This window comes from Haliotis cracherodii, unplaced genomic scaffold (genome assembly GCF_022045235.1).
Source record: "Haliotis cracherodii isolate W230 unplaced genomic scaffold, xgHalCrac1.p SCAF_8, whole genome shotgun sequence".
NCBI lineage: Eukaryota > Metazoa > Mollusca > Gastropoda > Lepetellida > Haliotidae > Haliotis > Haliotis cracherodii.
The window spans coordinates 2,111,342-2,129,366 of NW_027266341.1; the positions used below are offsets into that span (position 1 = coordinate 2,111,342).

General features: G+C 41.9%; 1 protein-coding gene across 3 annotated transcripts in view; it reads right to left on the reverse strand.

Annotated features, from left to right (window-relative positions):
• The window catches only part of LOC139449488 (proton channel OtopLc-like), a 65,704-nt gene that overhangs the window by 18,646 nt on the left and 29,033 nt on the right, over nt 1-18,025 (reverse strand). For all 3 annotated transcript variants that reach the window (XR_011652182.1, XM_071230908.1, XM_071230907.1), the window contains one exon: nt 10,857-11,094. Coding sequence is in view for 2 of the 3 variants with exons in the window: in XM_071230907.1 (XP_071087008.1) it covers nt 10,857-11,094 (238 nt within the window). In the remaining variant the exon portion in view is untranslated. The remainder of the gene's footprint in view (nt 1-10,856; nt 11,095-18,025) is intronic.

Genomic DNA, 18,025 nt, shown 5'->3' on the forward strand with positions numbered 1-18,025 from the left:
CGGCCTGAGTGGGAGATGGATGCTGGTACCCCCTGCCGATGTAGGAAATACAGTATGGATGTAATGAAATCAACAGCTTTTATAAACGGATATTGAGTTCATATGTAGTTTTTATGCTGTGGTAATGCTCTATTTTCCAATATGTACCGCTACGAGCTGTATAAACTGTCAAAAAGAAGTTAAAGAACTCGATTCTTTCACATCGGGTGTTCTTTAACTTCTTTGTAGAAGTATATGACATGTTTCGTCGTTACTCTTTATCCGACTGTTGTATTTGATGACGTCGGGTATAAGCTCAGCTCGGAGGAACTACATGAAAATGTGTATTCTAAGTTTATTGTTTCCGGATATGGACCTGGCTCGTCTGTCCTGGCTGTGGTAAGTGTGCATGTCTTCAAAGGCGGACAGTGCAGACACCATCAACGCCATCACCATCACCGCGAACCCATGACAACGTCGACACCATCACCGCGAACCCATGACAACGTCAACACCATCACCAAGAAACCATGGCAGCGTCGACACCATCACCAAGAACCAATGACAACGTCGACACCATCACCAAGAACCCATGACAACGTCAACACCATCACCAAGAACACATGACAACGTCAACACCATCACCTAGAACACATGACAACGTCAACACCATCACCAAGAACACATGACAACGTCAACACCATCACCTAGAACACATGACAACGTCGACACTATCACCGCAAAGCCATGACTGCGTCGACACCATCACCAGAATTCATGACAACGTCGACACCATCACCAAGAACCGATGGCAATGTGAACACCATCATCAAGAACCCATGACAACGTCGACACCATCATCAAGAACCCATGACAACGTCAACACCATCACCAAGAACTCATGACAACGTCGACACCATCACCAAGAACACATGACAACGTCGACACCATTACCAGAATTCAGAATAACGCCGACACTATCATCAAGAACCCATGACAACGTCAACACCATCAGCAAGAACCAATGACAGCGTCGACACCATCACCCGCGACCCTATGACCTAGTAGACACCCAGTTTTCACGGTATGAGGCGCCGCTGCCTTTATACGAGCTGAGTGAGTGTCCAGGTATCCCCCCGTCACGTGTGGTATCCATTACGCTGGAAGAGAGGGAAGTGCGTCCTCTGGGCAAAGTGTGTGGATTTTGCCAAACACCAATTATAACCAGAGAAGTCCCATCACCAGTGGTATCCATTAGAGAAGTACACTCCACGACCTTCCATCCTCAGATGTTGAAATAAGGAATGTAAGAGAAGATTATTGTAAGGAGAAGTTTTCCAGAGAAGTAGATATCTGTCATCAGCAATAACTGCAGTCTCCTCGTCATCATTGATGTACCCCAGGGCCCAATACCCCCACAAGCTAACACAAGCATGGCAACATGTCACGTGACCTCAGACCCAACAATACCCAGCATGCACTGCTGACATACCCTCGTGCCAGGTCGCCACACATCTGTGTCTGGTTAAAAAAAGACCAGAGTTGATACCTTATATCCCCAGGACGACAGAAGGAATGGTCTGAATGAAACACCAGCATGAAGAAGCTGTGATAGTGACGTGAGAGACATTCTACAACTCGTCCTGTGTGTAAATGTTACCAAGCTACGTCTCTTCAAGCCGTAAGAACCCAGGGATTCCTGAAGGTCGTAACCTGAGCTTGTGAATACACATGTGATCTGTTGTGATCTTCATCTGATACTCACTGCACACAGGGCGGCACCCCCTGGGGTAGGGTAGGGTGGGGGAGAGTGTAAATGTCAACAAACACCCGGTGTTCTGGTGTTCAACATTTCCATTGTTCATTTGGCTACATTTATGTATGACACTTTTTATGTGAGAATTATTCCTTGGCTCTAAGATTACATCTCTGACACAGACATGATATATACGAACAGATGTTCAAAAAGCCTTCTAAACGTACATCCTCTCCGAATAAATCCCTATGTTTTCAGTAATAAAAACAAGACAGACAAGCTTCCATTCAAAAACAGTCGTCTTCAATTACTAGCTACACACAATGAAGGACGTGTCTCGGCTCTGACAGTCGACATCTGGATGAAGCTAAACTCAGAAAGGAGACCATGTGAATATATCACACCATCGGTAGTAGCTAAACAGTTCATTGAGATGCATGGAGGGTTAAATTAACCACCGAGGAAGCATTATTACGCTTGGTCGACAAGTAATGTGTCTCATGATATCAGATCTGTGGACAATGAACAGTCTAACACACACACACAAACAAACAACGGAGAGATGAATACACCTATAAATACATTGAATCTATTTACTATGAAGAACCAGCCAAAGCTTAGCAGAATTCCAGATGAAGACATACACAGAAGAACTGTGTCAACAAAGATGCTACAACTACACTATATCTAGGTTATCAATACATTCACCGACAAGTATGCGGTTGGTATCGCATACACAGGACACGTGACCTAACCGTCATGTGTGTCTCGTGCTCTGCACGCGCTAGAAGCTAGAATCCATCAAGACCTACCTCGCCATGTTGCCGGGTCCCCGAGAGTGACTGCACTCAAGCAGCAGCGTGGGTCTGGGACCCAGAGGAGGAGAGCGGCTGACTCATAGCACGGCCTCTCTACCTACGTGTTTGTGTTTACACGTGTTTTTGCATTCACACATTCCTCCACAAACATACACACTACCATTTTCATCTTTAATGTGCCACAGACTGACTGCCAAGAGAGAAAAACTGTTTGACGGTGATAAGTTTTTTACAATGACTAATTAGTAGTTACTTATAATCCACCAAACCACCAACGACTGTTCACCAACACGCAAACCGAGCGTACGCCTCATTTTTAATGGGTTTAACGGACAAGGTGGTGATTCCTGAATTTAACTACCTGCCAGTCTCTATGTTGCCTAGCAACGGCATATACTTTCTATATGGAACAAACTTGTGCCTATAAATACACACAACAGCAACAGTGATATATGTAGCGGGACAGACTCCTAAATTTAGTCGTGGATATCAGCGCCACCTAAACAAAGCGATAAATCTACATCGCACCTTGAGCATTTCCCCTTCAAACAGCTGAAAGTCACTAATACCCGACCCGGGAAGATTCGGGTTGAGAGTAGGTCTTCAGCAACCAAAGCTTGCCGTAACAGGCGTCTATGCTTGTCGTAAGGCGCGACTGACGGGATCGGGTGATCAGGCTCGCTGACTTGGTTGGTGCAGGTCATCGTATCCCAATTGCATGGATCGATGCTCATGATATCAATCACTGATGTTAGGTCCTGACTCGTTAATTGACAGACCGTCGTCATATAGCTGGAATATTGCCGAATGCGGCGTTAAACAACAAACATACAAATAAGTCGTAGACGCTGCTGTGTTGGCATTCTAGGACAAAGAATAAGAAATGACGAACTTTTGTTTTGAGAAACAAGCTGAAGATTAAAAAACTAAAAAGAGCCGCTAATTTGAAAAATCAGGCACTTCTGTCACAACTTGAGTATAGTCACTCCTCTCTGAAGTCAGTTCCTGGAATATCCTTGAAGGTGATTACACAGAATTCCTGCCATGCTTCCTTTATAACAATCTGCTGTATGCGTGTTCAGATGAAGCTATCTCTGTACTCCGATAGGTGTGCACTCGCCAGACACGGGGCAAGTTAGTTCAACTTTCTTCCACTCGCAACTATATAACATGACACGTCAGCATGTCACGGACTTCGTACATCAGAGGACGTAAAGCGTGTACTAGAACGTCCCTGAGGAAAGGAGTATTTAATCAAAATACAGTTTGTCCTATTACCTCAGGCTTGGTCCCTACCATGTGACACTAACCCAAATGTGGAGTAGGACTAGGTGCGCGCGTGTATGTGTGCGCGCGTGTGTTCGTGACCATCTTACTGTTTGTGATGAGGTCACAAAGGTTTATCATGTTACAAGGGACTCGAAGAGATACGCATCAGAGTGAGTGAGTGAGTATGGTTTTACGTCACTGTTAGCAATATTACAGCAATATCACGGCTAGGGACACCGGAAATGAGCTTCCCGAATCGAACCCGGGTCTTCGGCGTGACGAACGAACGCTTTTACCACAAGGCTACGCCGCCGCTCCTACGCATCAGTGCAATGACATCCGGATGTGGATAGATACATCTGGTCTGGCTCTGAAAATGTGTGAATGTTGTTTTACGACACACTGTCCAATATTTAAACTTTGCCACTCCGGACTATAAATAGTCGTGTTTAGAACAGACAAATTAGTGATTGATATCATGAACAACGACCCACTCCTGAACTCCTGTCGGCAAGCTTGTCCTCCCGATACCTCAGTGTCGACTCTTACACCACGTGCGGGTCAGTTGTACCCCTAAATCCCCCCGGCGCCACAAGCATAGGGCAGGCAACTTCTACCCCGTGGTAACATTTTACAACGCGCTGGACAAGAGTGAGTGAGTTATGTTTTACGCTGCTTTTAACAGTATTGCAGTTATACCACGGCGTGTCAGCTTAATGTGGGAGGGGCGGTCGGGTAGCCTAGTGGTTAAAGCGTTCGCTAATACCCTAATACCCGAGACCGACACCGTGGTCTAGTGGTAGAGCGTCCGCCCGGAGCGAACCCCGGCCGCGTCACACCAAAAGATGGTACTTGTTGTTACACTGTCTGGCGCTCGGCATTAAGGGGCTAAAACAAGGATTTGTCGGCTCGGAGTCAGTATACCGTGTCTGAGTGGGGTATTTATGTTTAACTGAGGCATGATATCTCAGTGGGCTAGCACACTAAATTGGCATCAGTCTGGACTAGTACAAGCAGCCACACACACGTGCATGCACGTCGCAATAAACCCCATTTCACCACACCTCACCTAAAACCCGACATATCGTATATCATAAAATCCTTGTGAGGTTGCAGACACATCTTGGAATGACTTTTCACGGAAATTAATCTTTCATATGGTTGGAGTCTAATTCGGCCCCTAATCTTCCCCCATGGAAATACTTGAAGCTAATTCCGCCTTCAGTTGATCTGGGATACACCAATAACATGCTAGCAGACGACTGGAGCAGACGACTCCGGCATCAGCGGGGACCGTCTCAAGAACTCTACCAGCCTCTTGTGGCTTTGATGTATCTGATGAAAACTAAATTATCCGAAAAAGCTCTCAATGGAATAAATTATCTTCTGCATGTTTGTGGTCTTGAACTTTTAACCTTTATCTAGACATGTTACGATTTCTGTACTCAGTAATGGCTAGTCCTGGTGGGGTAGGCATACGGTGGTAAATACATATATTTTTTCTTATAGGTATGGTTGGTCTTCTGTTCATTTAAGATAGGACTGTTACAACGGGCGTGAATGTTCCGACAGAAAGTGTGTGGATATCATGGTGGATGCTAAATTTACATGCATGGCACCATATCGAGATCAGGTAATGTCTAACTGCATACATTACACAAACAATCCATTTCCATCCAAACCATCTCAAAACAAAGTGCTCAAGGTGTAGGTAGTCCCCCCCCCCCCCCCCTCCACACACACATACACACACATACACACACATTTTACATATCAGCGAACACAAGCTACAGGTGTAGGTAGTCCCCTCTCTATTTATCAGCGTTCAGTACCTAGGTACAGGTGTTGTCGATGGCACACCTGTCTTGCGTTAATTAATGTTACAGCGCTGAGAGTGCAGATGTGTGTGCAGTGAGGGTTGGGGGATGGTTTGTGTTATGCACGGCGTGCAGCAGCAACACAAATCCCCCACTACAGAGCGATGCCTCTGATTACCAGCACCTGCGGGGTAAGTGAAATATGCAACCTTCACATAACCAAGAATGCAGTGTTTACTACGGGCTATGGAATGAAGTACGGGCGTAGTAATAAGATGGCAGTTCAAGGTCATAATTCATGATATAGTCTCCATAAACTACATATGATTTACTGAGTACTAATCTAACGATGAATTATCAAATTAAATTAACGTGGGTTTTACTATATTCGCAACGGGTAATTGACCTCGCCAGTAAAATCTTCAGTTTAATAAACCAAACCAAACCAAAGTTAATCTGACACATGACTATTCACACAACATTATCCTGAGCAGGGATACAATGTCCCATTGAGGCGGTCGGGTAGCCTAGTGGTTAAAGCGTTTGCTCATCACGACCCAGACCTGGGTTCGGTGGTCCCATGGGTACACTGTGCTTGCCTTGAAAGGTAACTCTGCATGTCGTAAGAGGCGACTAATGATGTCAATCACTAGATTGTCTGGTCCGGACTCGATTATTTACAGGCAGCGTTAAACAACAAACAAAAGGGGTTTAAACAGTCGACTGTGTAATTTTTATTATCTAGGAACGAAAGTTCTGGACGACAAATTAGGAATGGTCATAAACCCATGTAACAGGTTCATCCCCTGCACGAGATAAGCTAGCACCGTGTGAGATATCGTGGGTGTTAACACGTGGTGCCACGCATGCCACCATACACTACACATTGCAATCTACATTGTCCAGATGACAGGGTGTCACTGTACCCAATATCCCTCCGCCCATACAGTAGCCGATTTACCGCCTTATCTTTCCACATCCGCCAGTGTCCACTAATTGCGGGCTCAAGACCTATATAGATAAGGCCACGCGTGTGTGTATGCAGCGGAGACTGGAAGCCGCTAAATTACGGTTGTCGGAGTCGTAGAAAGTGGAAGATATAATGCCGACAACAAAATATAATAAAAGTCGAAGTCCTATCTGCTGCAGATGGTGGTGGTGGTTGTGGTGGTGTGTTGATGCTTTTCTTGATCTATGTGGGTGATTCAGTTCTTTAGAACATGGTCATGATAGTGCCAGATGATCTCTGTGGGCGATTCAGGTCTATAGAACATGGTGCCATGTCCCCGGTGGAGATAGCATATCCTCTAAGAACTTAACGTCCAAATGCCAGCAATTTAGCTATAGGTACGACCACGCGGAATTGGCATCTAACATATCAGGTCGAAACAGAATTAGGAAGACACTCCAGACCTCCAATACCTTTAAGTCAAACACTATGTATTACACTGTACCTAACATAATCATCAAATATTTCTTAAGAGGTAGCCAAAGATACCAACAGTTTCAGACAATTCGACGAAAATAATGACACAACATTAGTAAATATATTATTACGTCGGTATTTGGGACATCGCAGCGTACCGGGCTGCAAGAACTGGTTTCATACAATATACCCGTGTAGGACTCGACTCCGGACTTTGACATGACGAAGGCTGGAACCACTAGGATAGCTGCCGTCCCCAGTTAAGGGTCATGAGAGAGGACTCTTGTTGGGATATGATGTGTCACATTTAAATGTCATCCAAATGTTTGGTGTCGGGTTTAAGAACATTTTTTTAAGATATAGGTTTTTATTTTTTTAACGCCGCACTCACACACATTACAGCTATATGACGACGGTCTGTAAATAATCGAGTCTGGACCAGGCAATCCAGTGACTGACATCATGAGCATCGACCCCCGCAATTTGGATACGGTGACATGCGAGCCTGACCACCCGATCCCGTTAGTCGCCTCTTACGACAAGCATAGTCACCTTTTACAGCAAGCCTGGGTTGCTGAAGACCTATTCTAACCCGGATCTTCACGGGTCGTATATGAGAGAGGACTCCCATGTTGGGATATGTTGTGTCACATTTTAATGTCACTCAAACTGCTGATCTCGAGTTTTACAAGAAGAACAAAAGTACGCAACTGCAGATAAAGTTCGTTAAAGACACATGACGTCTCGTGAAAGAATGCAATAAACAGGAAGTTGAAGAAACGTTGAAATATTTTTCGCCGGAGTTGATTGACTCGCTAGGACAATGTCGTCAGCTCAGGATAACCAAAGCATTGCACAATGCCGCAGGACAAATTATGAAGTTAAGTTCCTCCTAAACTCAAAACTTCAAATAACTCTACAAAGTGTTATAATTTAAATGCAACACCACTTGACGTTATTTCATGGCCATGTTGTTTCCTTGATGAAAGCAGGAGAAATGCCGCATCAAGAACAATATCCGATTATTATTTCCGAGAATTCCGGAAAGGCTTTGTACCATGTGGTTGCCAACACACGTGCATCCGGTGCCTCAGCTGGCGCATGCTGCAGGGGTTAAATGACGCTCGGCGAGTTAATCCGCCATACAGGACTTCAAACCAGTCAGAAGTAAATCTAGGGATTTCTGCAATTGCAAGAAATGCCATCTGGAAGCGCCATGCTTTTAACGGATAGAAGTGGATTACATCGATACTCACGTACAGCATGCAATTTAGCTGAAGTTTGTTTCAGGGAGTAGGATATGCACGAACGTGACCGAGTGGAGAAAATCTATCAAGAACATGAATTATTTTAAGAATGTCAGGCTTTCCAAGTGACCTACAGGAACACTTTGACTCTCTCTCCTCTCCCCCACCCCCCCCCCCCCCCCCCCCCCAAACCAACACACACACTCCCACCAAAGGATGTAATGAGTATTTTACAAATATGTCGTATTTGTTTGTTTGTGTGTGTGTTGTTTAATGCCGCACTCAGCACAATTCCATCTATATGACGGCGGTCTATATATAATCTAGTCGGGACCTAACAATCCAGTGATTGACATCATGAGCATCGATCCTCGCCATTTAAATACGATGTCATGCATTAAACAAGTCAGCGCGCCTGACTACCCGATCAGGTTAGTCGTCTCTTACGACAAGCATAGTCGCCACTTACGGCAAGCATGGGTTGCTGAAGACCTATTCAATCCCGGATCTTCACGAGTAATAAAACATGTTTTAAAGAAATTCATTTGAAGACATTTAGTCCTGCATGAAATACATCAGCGTTTCTTCAGAATGCGATGTCATGGTGATTATGTACTTGGAAACTGATGAAGCAATGTTTTCTGTAATTGTGTAATACATTGCTTATTTTTGGTTTAATTGAAAATATGTAAATCGCGTGTCATTTAATAGGCTGATCAGTTATTCAAATGCATTTCATCAACATTCAAATCATTTTCCAGCCAGAATAAATCCAGCAGGAACAACACAGCTTGTTTTGATTCCGAAACAACATCTCAAGTTTTAGCAAGACCAAGTTTCACGTATTAGTAGCAGGGCTTGAGCAGCGGTTTTGTCGTCACTGGGATATTCGGAATTGGTTTCCCAGATTGTATTCATGTGGGATCAAACCTGGACAACCACCAAGTTTCTACACCCGAGATAGTGGAGGAATGTTCCCTTACCCCGATGACCTGCTCGCCGAGAGGTAGACGAATCCCTCGTGTACACATATGCATCATGGTATGGAGGTATGCATGTTGATGCATGATAATATTCCTGTCATAGTGCATAACTGCAGCTGGCGCGTGACGCGCACGTGCGTGTATTGTGTTTGTCATGACAACGCGTGGTATGTCACTCTCTCTTTTTATAAACATTCTCTTGTCTAATGAAATGTGTATGGTCCGTGCGATGGCGAGGTGCCCTAGCCAAACCTACCTCCCATGTCACTGGTCGAGTCTGTATGTGTAACGGGGATTAGTCATTGTTCGTCACGCTGGTATTGACTACTTCACACGAATACTATTCCCAAAATAAACAGTGTGTGTGTTAAAGCCGATCCCGTTAGACGCCTTTTACAACAAGCATTGATTGCTGAAGACATATTCTAACCCGGATCTTCAAATTTGTTTTTTACAATACAAGCGAGATTTAATTGTTAATAAGAACCTCGATTCATACGAATAATGTGGCCATCTTGAAAAAGTGACAAACGTGTATTATGTTCGGCAGAGGTTTATACAAGCCCTTATCTAAATGCAGGTCGAATATTCAAATCCATGTTTTGTGCTTTGGCCATAAAACAACATTGTTTTCATCATTTGCTTGAATGCTTGCTATTAATACATGGCACTTTTTATGGATATCAATTTCTTTTATTCTTTGTCACGACGTTTCAGACCTACTTCTTGCTCCTTCGTCCTGATGAAAGGTCGTGACCAAGACCTTGCTATCCACAAAAGTGTCATGTATTCATGTTCTTCCAACTTCTAAATGTCTATCAAAAACTACGTGTTATTAGCTTTCTGAACGTTTCACTGGCGGCAGTCAGGGCTATCTTGCCCTCACAAGTACAAGTGACTGTAGTTATTTGGTTCAGCAATGTCTCCATCCTCGGAGAAGCCAGGCATTACGCCCTTAACCTGCCTCCGTGAGTGGTTGCATTGAACAAAAGAATCTGAGCATATACTGTATCGTGCTAAACACCGAGGGATATGATCTTAGTGAGATCTGTGTCACTGTCCTTCCTCCGTACGCCAGAACTGCCCCGTGCTGTTGGTCTACTGGCAGACTGACTCGGGACGGACAAATGATTAGGTTATCTATGCGTGCACACTGATGGATCATTGACATTTGAATTTAATCTGTCATTGTCAGTTCAACTGAACAGGATAATCATTCATCATAGAATGATCAGGAAGTGTTCTGTGTATGAGCGTATAGTCTCTATAACAGACATAACACGCGAAATCCAATGGATATAGTCTTAAAGTTACAGATAGAACACATGTCTGCTTTATGATTGATCGATTGGTCGGTTGTTGTCACATCCCTATTGCGTACATCGATGCCCACGGTGTCAATCACTGGATTGTCTGGTCCAGATTCGATTATATACAGACCGCCGTCATATAGCTAGAATAATGCTGAGTTTGGCGTTAAACAACAAACAAACAAACAAATCAATATAGCGGAACCAGGCCTCCCACTTTCATCTCACCCTAATCAACGCAAACGTCCTACCTGTAAACTGTATTTTTCTTGCAAGTCTTCCGCTTCTGAAGAGCCGCGATCTCAGGAGAGGCAACAACCCCTTCCTCTGCATCCGCCTCCATCTTCGTCAAACACACCTGGTCGTCGTCGTCGGGCTTCTTGCTGGTGGTGACTACTCCGTTGTCAGCGCCGTCGCGGGGCTCGTTCACAATGTATGTCCCAGAACGCATTGCGCCGATAAATGGCAGTCCCGGAAAACGCTTCTGGACTGAAACACAGACATGGCATATTTGTTTATACTGTCATAGAATACCAATAGCCGCATTCCAGCAGTGATCACAGACTGATTTCATAGCTTCACGTGGAACTGTGGCGTGAAGCCTGGAGATATGGTGTTTATGTGGCAGGAATTACTTGTTTGGTTGCTATGGAATGTGTTTGGTTGCTATGGTATGTGTTTGTTACATGATTCAAGACCAGCCACTTCGGGCACTTGCACAGCGACTGGTCGCGCTGGAGGACGCGCTACTTATAGCTGACTTAAATATGTCACATGTTTCATAATGGGGCTGTTTATTTTCTAAACGCCTATCCTACTGTTTTACTGTTGATTCTTTCTGTTATGAAAATTGCCGAGGACTCGGAATGGAACCAAGTCGAATTCGGAAACAAATGCTGATTCCCACAAAACGTACTATGACGTTTTTCGCAATTGATACTGTATAGATGTAGTTAAAAAAGGGTATAGACTAACACTTAGTCTTTGAAAACATTTCTTTACAATAATTGTAATTTTTTGTTTAAAAGGACCTTTCCACTTCTGGTGTTTTCAAGGAACAAGGAAACTAGACTTCCCTGGGATTTTAGTAAAAGGTAAAAAGTAAACATCGTAATGTTTTGAGTTTATAGTCAAACAATTTGGGGTTTGATTGACTTAAATAAAGCTTGCTAGGACTTCCAGGACCCGAGAGCCTAATCTCACTTCAGGCACTCTGGGAATTTTGGTATCTTTATGTTTTCTACCAGAATGCGTGTTGTTCATGTTTTTGCGTTGAACTATCTTCAATAGAAAATATATTACTATTAATTATTTTAATCAAAAGATGTTTGCTCTACCCTCTCTGAGACTGGTCAGGTGTTTATTCTGTCATATTAAAGATGAGAGAGCCTGACACATCTACCACGACCCGACACACAGCAGGCGCATGTGCTCCATGGCAGCATAAACACACGCCCTTCTATAAAACAGAACCCACCTTGACATTATACAAGTTGGAAAAAACTCAGAAACTAATAAAGACAATCTTTAAATATTTTGGATAAAATATACATCTGTATATCAACAGCCGACACAAAACACAAGCTCCAGTATTTGATGAGCTACATGTTTCAACGTGGGGGATCCGGCGTTATCGGGGGGACTATGGACGGGAGCCACGACTCACAGATGTCGGTGTGATAGGGAGCGATGATGGAGGAAATAATGCCATGACATGCGATACATATGTTATCACATACTTTGTATAAAATCTACAATAGGAGTCTTCCCGACGGTGGCAGCAAAAGGCTTTCCTAACAAGGGTGCCACACATTTGCCCATGCAAATTATTATTGACTAGATACAGTTAACGACTAGATACAGTGCAAGACAATTCACAGGGATTGACTAGGTACAGTGAATGAAATTGAAACGCAGCCTACCTTGCAAATCACAACGAATCACGGTACAAGCGTATCCTAACCAGGGATGTTTATCGACATGGATGCGTGTCGTGTTTTGCTGGCTTTTCCCAAGACAGGGCAGGCCTTGCTGTAATCACGTGTCGGTCACGTGTGATGCACATGGGTGCAGAAGATCGTGTGCCAGTGCAAACAGCGGGATCTGTAGGGGTGTCACTACACACAGGGGAGAATTTCCAAATTGGTGCGATAGGTGCACGTCATATTTACTATGCTACTCAGTGGTAGTCGTCGTCGTAGTAGTGGTAGTAGTAGAGGTGGTTGTGGTATGTGTAGTGGTAGTAGCAGTGGTAGTAGTTGCTGGGTGTCCATTCAAGCAGACTTTACCCTAGTTTCATCGGGAGAGCTAACACGGCTATCTTGAGCAGCAGATATTCTGATATTTCTGTGAGTTGTGAGTATTCGGGCGTGTGAACAGGACCTTGTTTGTATCATGGCGTGACCTAGACTTGCACAAGTCTCAATCGCAATAATTATTAATTTAAATAATAATTTCTAGATTACGTAAATAATAAGAACACGTTGTCCCTCTAAAAGACTGGAGTCTTTACTGTCCACATATCTAGACTTGCCTATTAGGATAGAATTGTACACATACATGGACCTTTCTTTCAGTACAGCCGTGGAGCATGGCTAGGCGTGACCAGAGTGGCGGCAGCGTGACCCCCGCGTCTACAGTGGGGTGAGGGGAACCATCCTAGATAAATATGTCGCAGAGAACAGTAGTGGGATTCTGCTGAGATAGACAGCTCATGTTACAAAACACACATGATACAGGGAGGGATAGATCTCTGAAGCAAGGGGTGGCCAGGCTAAAGCTGAGAATGAACTGATGTCGAAGAGTTGTTAAGAGTGAAATACCAAACAGGAGGTGCACATGATCGACATTGTGTGAGTGGTGGGTACTTCCGGTTGGCAGGACATGCTTGCCCTTACCGCGACACCTGGTGTCATCGCTGATATTCAGGGATCCATTCATATCATTGTCACACCTATTTTGCCTTTTCGCCAAGTGGAAGCTATTTCGGTACATAATCGTGACTGTTGTATACTTTTGCATTGACGTTGAAATTGACTTGCTACGCGGCATGATATCGATATTGTTCAGTGTGCAGCCAAGCGACACCTAGCCGACTCTGTGAACATGTGCTGTAGATAAGCACCACTGATACCTGTGATTACAAGGAACCACGTGTTGCCTGGTTACAGTAGAGATACGATGGCATCACGGACACAAGACTAACACTTAGTCAATGAAAACATCTCTTTAAGATAATTAGATTTCCTCTTCTGCTGTTTTTTACGTGGAATGAAGGAAACTAGCCTTGGTTTAGTTTAATCTAGACTTGCCTAGGTAAAATATATACAGATGTTTATGGACTCCGGAATTACTGCTAATGGTGGGCAGATCATTAGATCGTGTTAATGTGCAATATTAAAGGTGCTAGTTCCCTGCGAGGTATTTCTCCCCTCATACACGGGCCGTTCAGAACTAAAGACCCTTCTCATACATCCCCATCGTTCAGGTCGTGGACTCCTACTCCTATCTTCGAGTGGTCCTTATGGATCTTATAAGGCTGCTATCGATACACTGAGAAGAAAGGCCATGCGAGCATAATCTGTTACAAAAGTTATCTCTGATATGTTTATTAAAATAACCCACATTGTACACACCGTCTAGAAATGGCGTTAAATCTTTACTGTAACTATTGTGACTTATCAATACAGTGTACACTAAGCGTACACTACCAGCGACCTTATGATATATATACATTATAGAAATCTGTACGTACCGTGAATGGAAACAGTATGTAATATCTCTTTATATAATGTACATTACGTATAAGGGTGTTCTGTACGATACAATTCTTGATTCTTGATCCAAGTCCTTATTGATCTCGGCATGTATATCGGGGGAAATCAGCCATCCATTGGAAACAGAATGCTATTGACGATAAGGCTGTCAATACAACATACGATGTTCTGCTGATAAACGATGTGATGGTTGTACACGACATTATGTTAATATATGATGTATCATGTTTATTTACGCTATTATGTTGACATACGATATATCATGTTGATATACATGTTTATATACGCTATTATGTTAACATGCAATATATTATGTTGATAAACCACGTAATGTTTATATTCGATATATTATGTTGATAAACGATATTATGTTGATAATCGATATTATGTTGATAAACGATGTGAGAGCTGTATGCTATATAACGTTGATATGCCATGTCACGTTGATATACGATGTTAAAGGTGTAAGCTATATTACGTTGAAAAATGATATAACGTTGATAAAAGATGTTAAAGGCGTATGCTGTATAACGTTGATAAATGATGTAACGTTGAAAAATGATATAACGTTGATAAAAGATGTTAAAGGTGTATGCTGTATAACTTTGATATACGATGTCACGTTAATATATGATGTTAAAGGCGTATGCTATATTACGTTGATAAATGATGTAACATTGAAAAATGATGTAACGTTGATATACGATGTTAAAGGTGTATGCTGTATAACGTTGATATACGATGTCACGTTAATATGCGATATTAAAAGTGTATGCTGTATAACCCTGATATGCAATGTTACGTTGATAAATGTTGTAACGTTGAAAAATGATATAACGTTGATATACGATGTCAAGGTGTATGCTGTATAACGTTGATATACGATGTCACGTTAATATACGATGCTAAAAGTGTATGCTGTATAACCCTGATATGCAATGTTACGTTGATAAATGTTGTAACGTTGAAAAATGATATAACGTTGATATACGATGTCAAGGTGTATGCTGTATAACGTTGATATACGATGTCACGTTAATATACGATGCTAAAAGTGTATGCTATATAACGTTGATATACAATTAAACGTTGATATACGATATTAAAAGTATATACAATATAACGTTGATCAAAGATGTAACGTTGATATACCATGTCACGTTGATATACGATGTTAAAGGTGTATGCTGTATAATGTTGATATACGATGTAACGTTGATAAACGACGTCACGCTGATATAAAGTGGTATACCATGTTACCATTACGTTTATGCAAAAACAACCAGATCAATTATAAGTTCATAGGTTCGTGAAATTCATTATGATCCGTGGCTAAACTGAACGGGAATGGTAATTCAATATTTGATTGGTATCACCTGTGTAAACAGATTTATGTTGACCTGAAGAATCGGTTTAGAATTACGGTAATATTTTTATTCTTGTGAACGAGAACAGTTCTCTCCTGTGGCTATATTTAGACACTCGCGTAGGTTAAACAAGAGACGGCATCTGTAACTAGACTTGCTTAAGTCTCTAGAGCAATAATTATTAGTTTAAATCAATTTCTTGATTATGTAAATATTAAGAACGAGTTGTGCTTTAAGAGACTGGAGTCCTTAGATGTACTGTCCACAAATGTAGATTTGCCTATAGGAGGATGTAAGTATTACACATCCATGGTCTTTTCTTTCAGTACAGCCTTGGAGCAAGTCTAATCTGTCTCTTACAGGAATGTACAGGAGGCATATTAGTCCTGCACTGTGACTGTGTAAATTATGAATTTTATGACAACAAACCCTAGTCAGATCTATCAGGAAAATATTAATAAAACAATTATAGAGAAGAGAAATGCATTGTGCAGTGAAATATTTCATAGACTATATCCTAGTCAAGATACCTATATACCGATGAATAACATAAATGAACACGAAGCGACATGTAGAACGTTCACTTCGGTGTTCTGCATAACCGCTTTGTATCGACAAAACACGTCACGTGATGAAATGTGCGTAACTTCGGCCATCTTTGGAGCATATGTTGACTGAGACTTTTTCACATTTATTACCGGAATAATACTTTTCACGCCAAGAGTATTTATGATATCATATAATCGTATCATTATTTAATTAATCGTATCATTATTTATTTAATAATATCAGCATTTGTTTATTAATAACATTACATAAATACTGATATGGAAAGTATTAATATTTTAGTACATATTTGGTGATATGACCTAAATGAACGATATTGTGAAATGAAGGCCTTGAAATAATTTATCGATATCAGTAAGTATTGCCAAACTAACCTGTTATCAGAAATGCAATTACTGATATCGTTAAATAAGTTGAGCATGTCAGTAAATGAAATACTGACATCAAGACACGAATTTCTGATATCAATTTAAAGATTACTTATTAAAAAGAAAGAATTAATGATCATCAAATCTATTAATAATATCACAAAATAAGGTTTGATAAAGATATATTATCAAATACATGCGCCACTTTAATTGAATTAAATATATCATAAACTGACTGGTATATGTTGCTACTGATGAAATTACTTGCTTTGGTTGCAGCACTGTAACGTGTATACTGTAACAGGATGACTTCACTGTTCTAATCACCTAGTTGCGTAACGTCTTCACTCTCCAGCAGCCATTTTGCACGAACCAGGGAGTGATATCGTGCTTTCTGGCTTATTTCTCACGCTACCTCCAGTAATGCTACTGAACGATATCATCAAAATATTTTTGGTATATAAACATAATTACTGTCAGGAATACCTCTAGTTCAGATAATTTCTTGTACAACGTCCAGGAGAGCACGCAGCTTTCAGGGTACTCCGTGGTGCTACCCGTCACTAGACTAACATCTAGTCTTGGAAAGTTCCCAAATTATCTTAATAAAATATCATAAAAAGGAGCCATGGGACTTTCTCCATTTTTCAGAAACTGCAGTAATCTAGAATTGCCCACTGTTACAGACTTGCATGGGCTGTATTTGATATATTTGTTTCAGGGCTAGCCTTGCTCCAAGGCGAACTGAAAAAAATCCATGGATGTGTATTAATTCCATCCTCCTAATAGGCAAGTCTAGATATGTGGACAGTACATTCTTAGGACTCCAGTGTCTTAAAGGGACAACTTGTTCTTATTATTTACATGATCTAGAAATTATGATTTAAACTAACAATTATTGACTTGTGAATGTCTCGAGACAGATCTCTAAAAAATATTACTGTCATCCTTAACCGATTCTTCAGGTCAGGTGATACCAATCAAATTTGTATTGAATTACCATTCCCGTTTAGTTTAGCTAATAATTATTGTCTTAGAGACTTGTGCAAGTCTATTTCAGGGCCTGTATGCAGAGTGAATGTCAGGGTAGCCTGTCACCTACATCGGTCGTGCTGTGGCGAGAGGCCGCCAATATTGTGCTGTCACTTCAAGGTGTTACCTCGGAAGATATTGGATTACACGCCCAGGGAATGGGTTAATTGCCATAATGTTGTTATTGTAAGATGATCCGAGGCAAGCTACCTAGGGATCTGTAGGCACCTGGTCTGCGGTAGACTTGCACAAGTATCTAAGGCAATGATTATAAATAATAATGTCTAGATTAAGCAAATAATAAGAACAA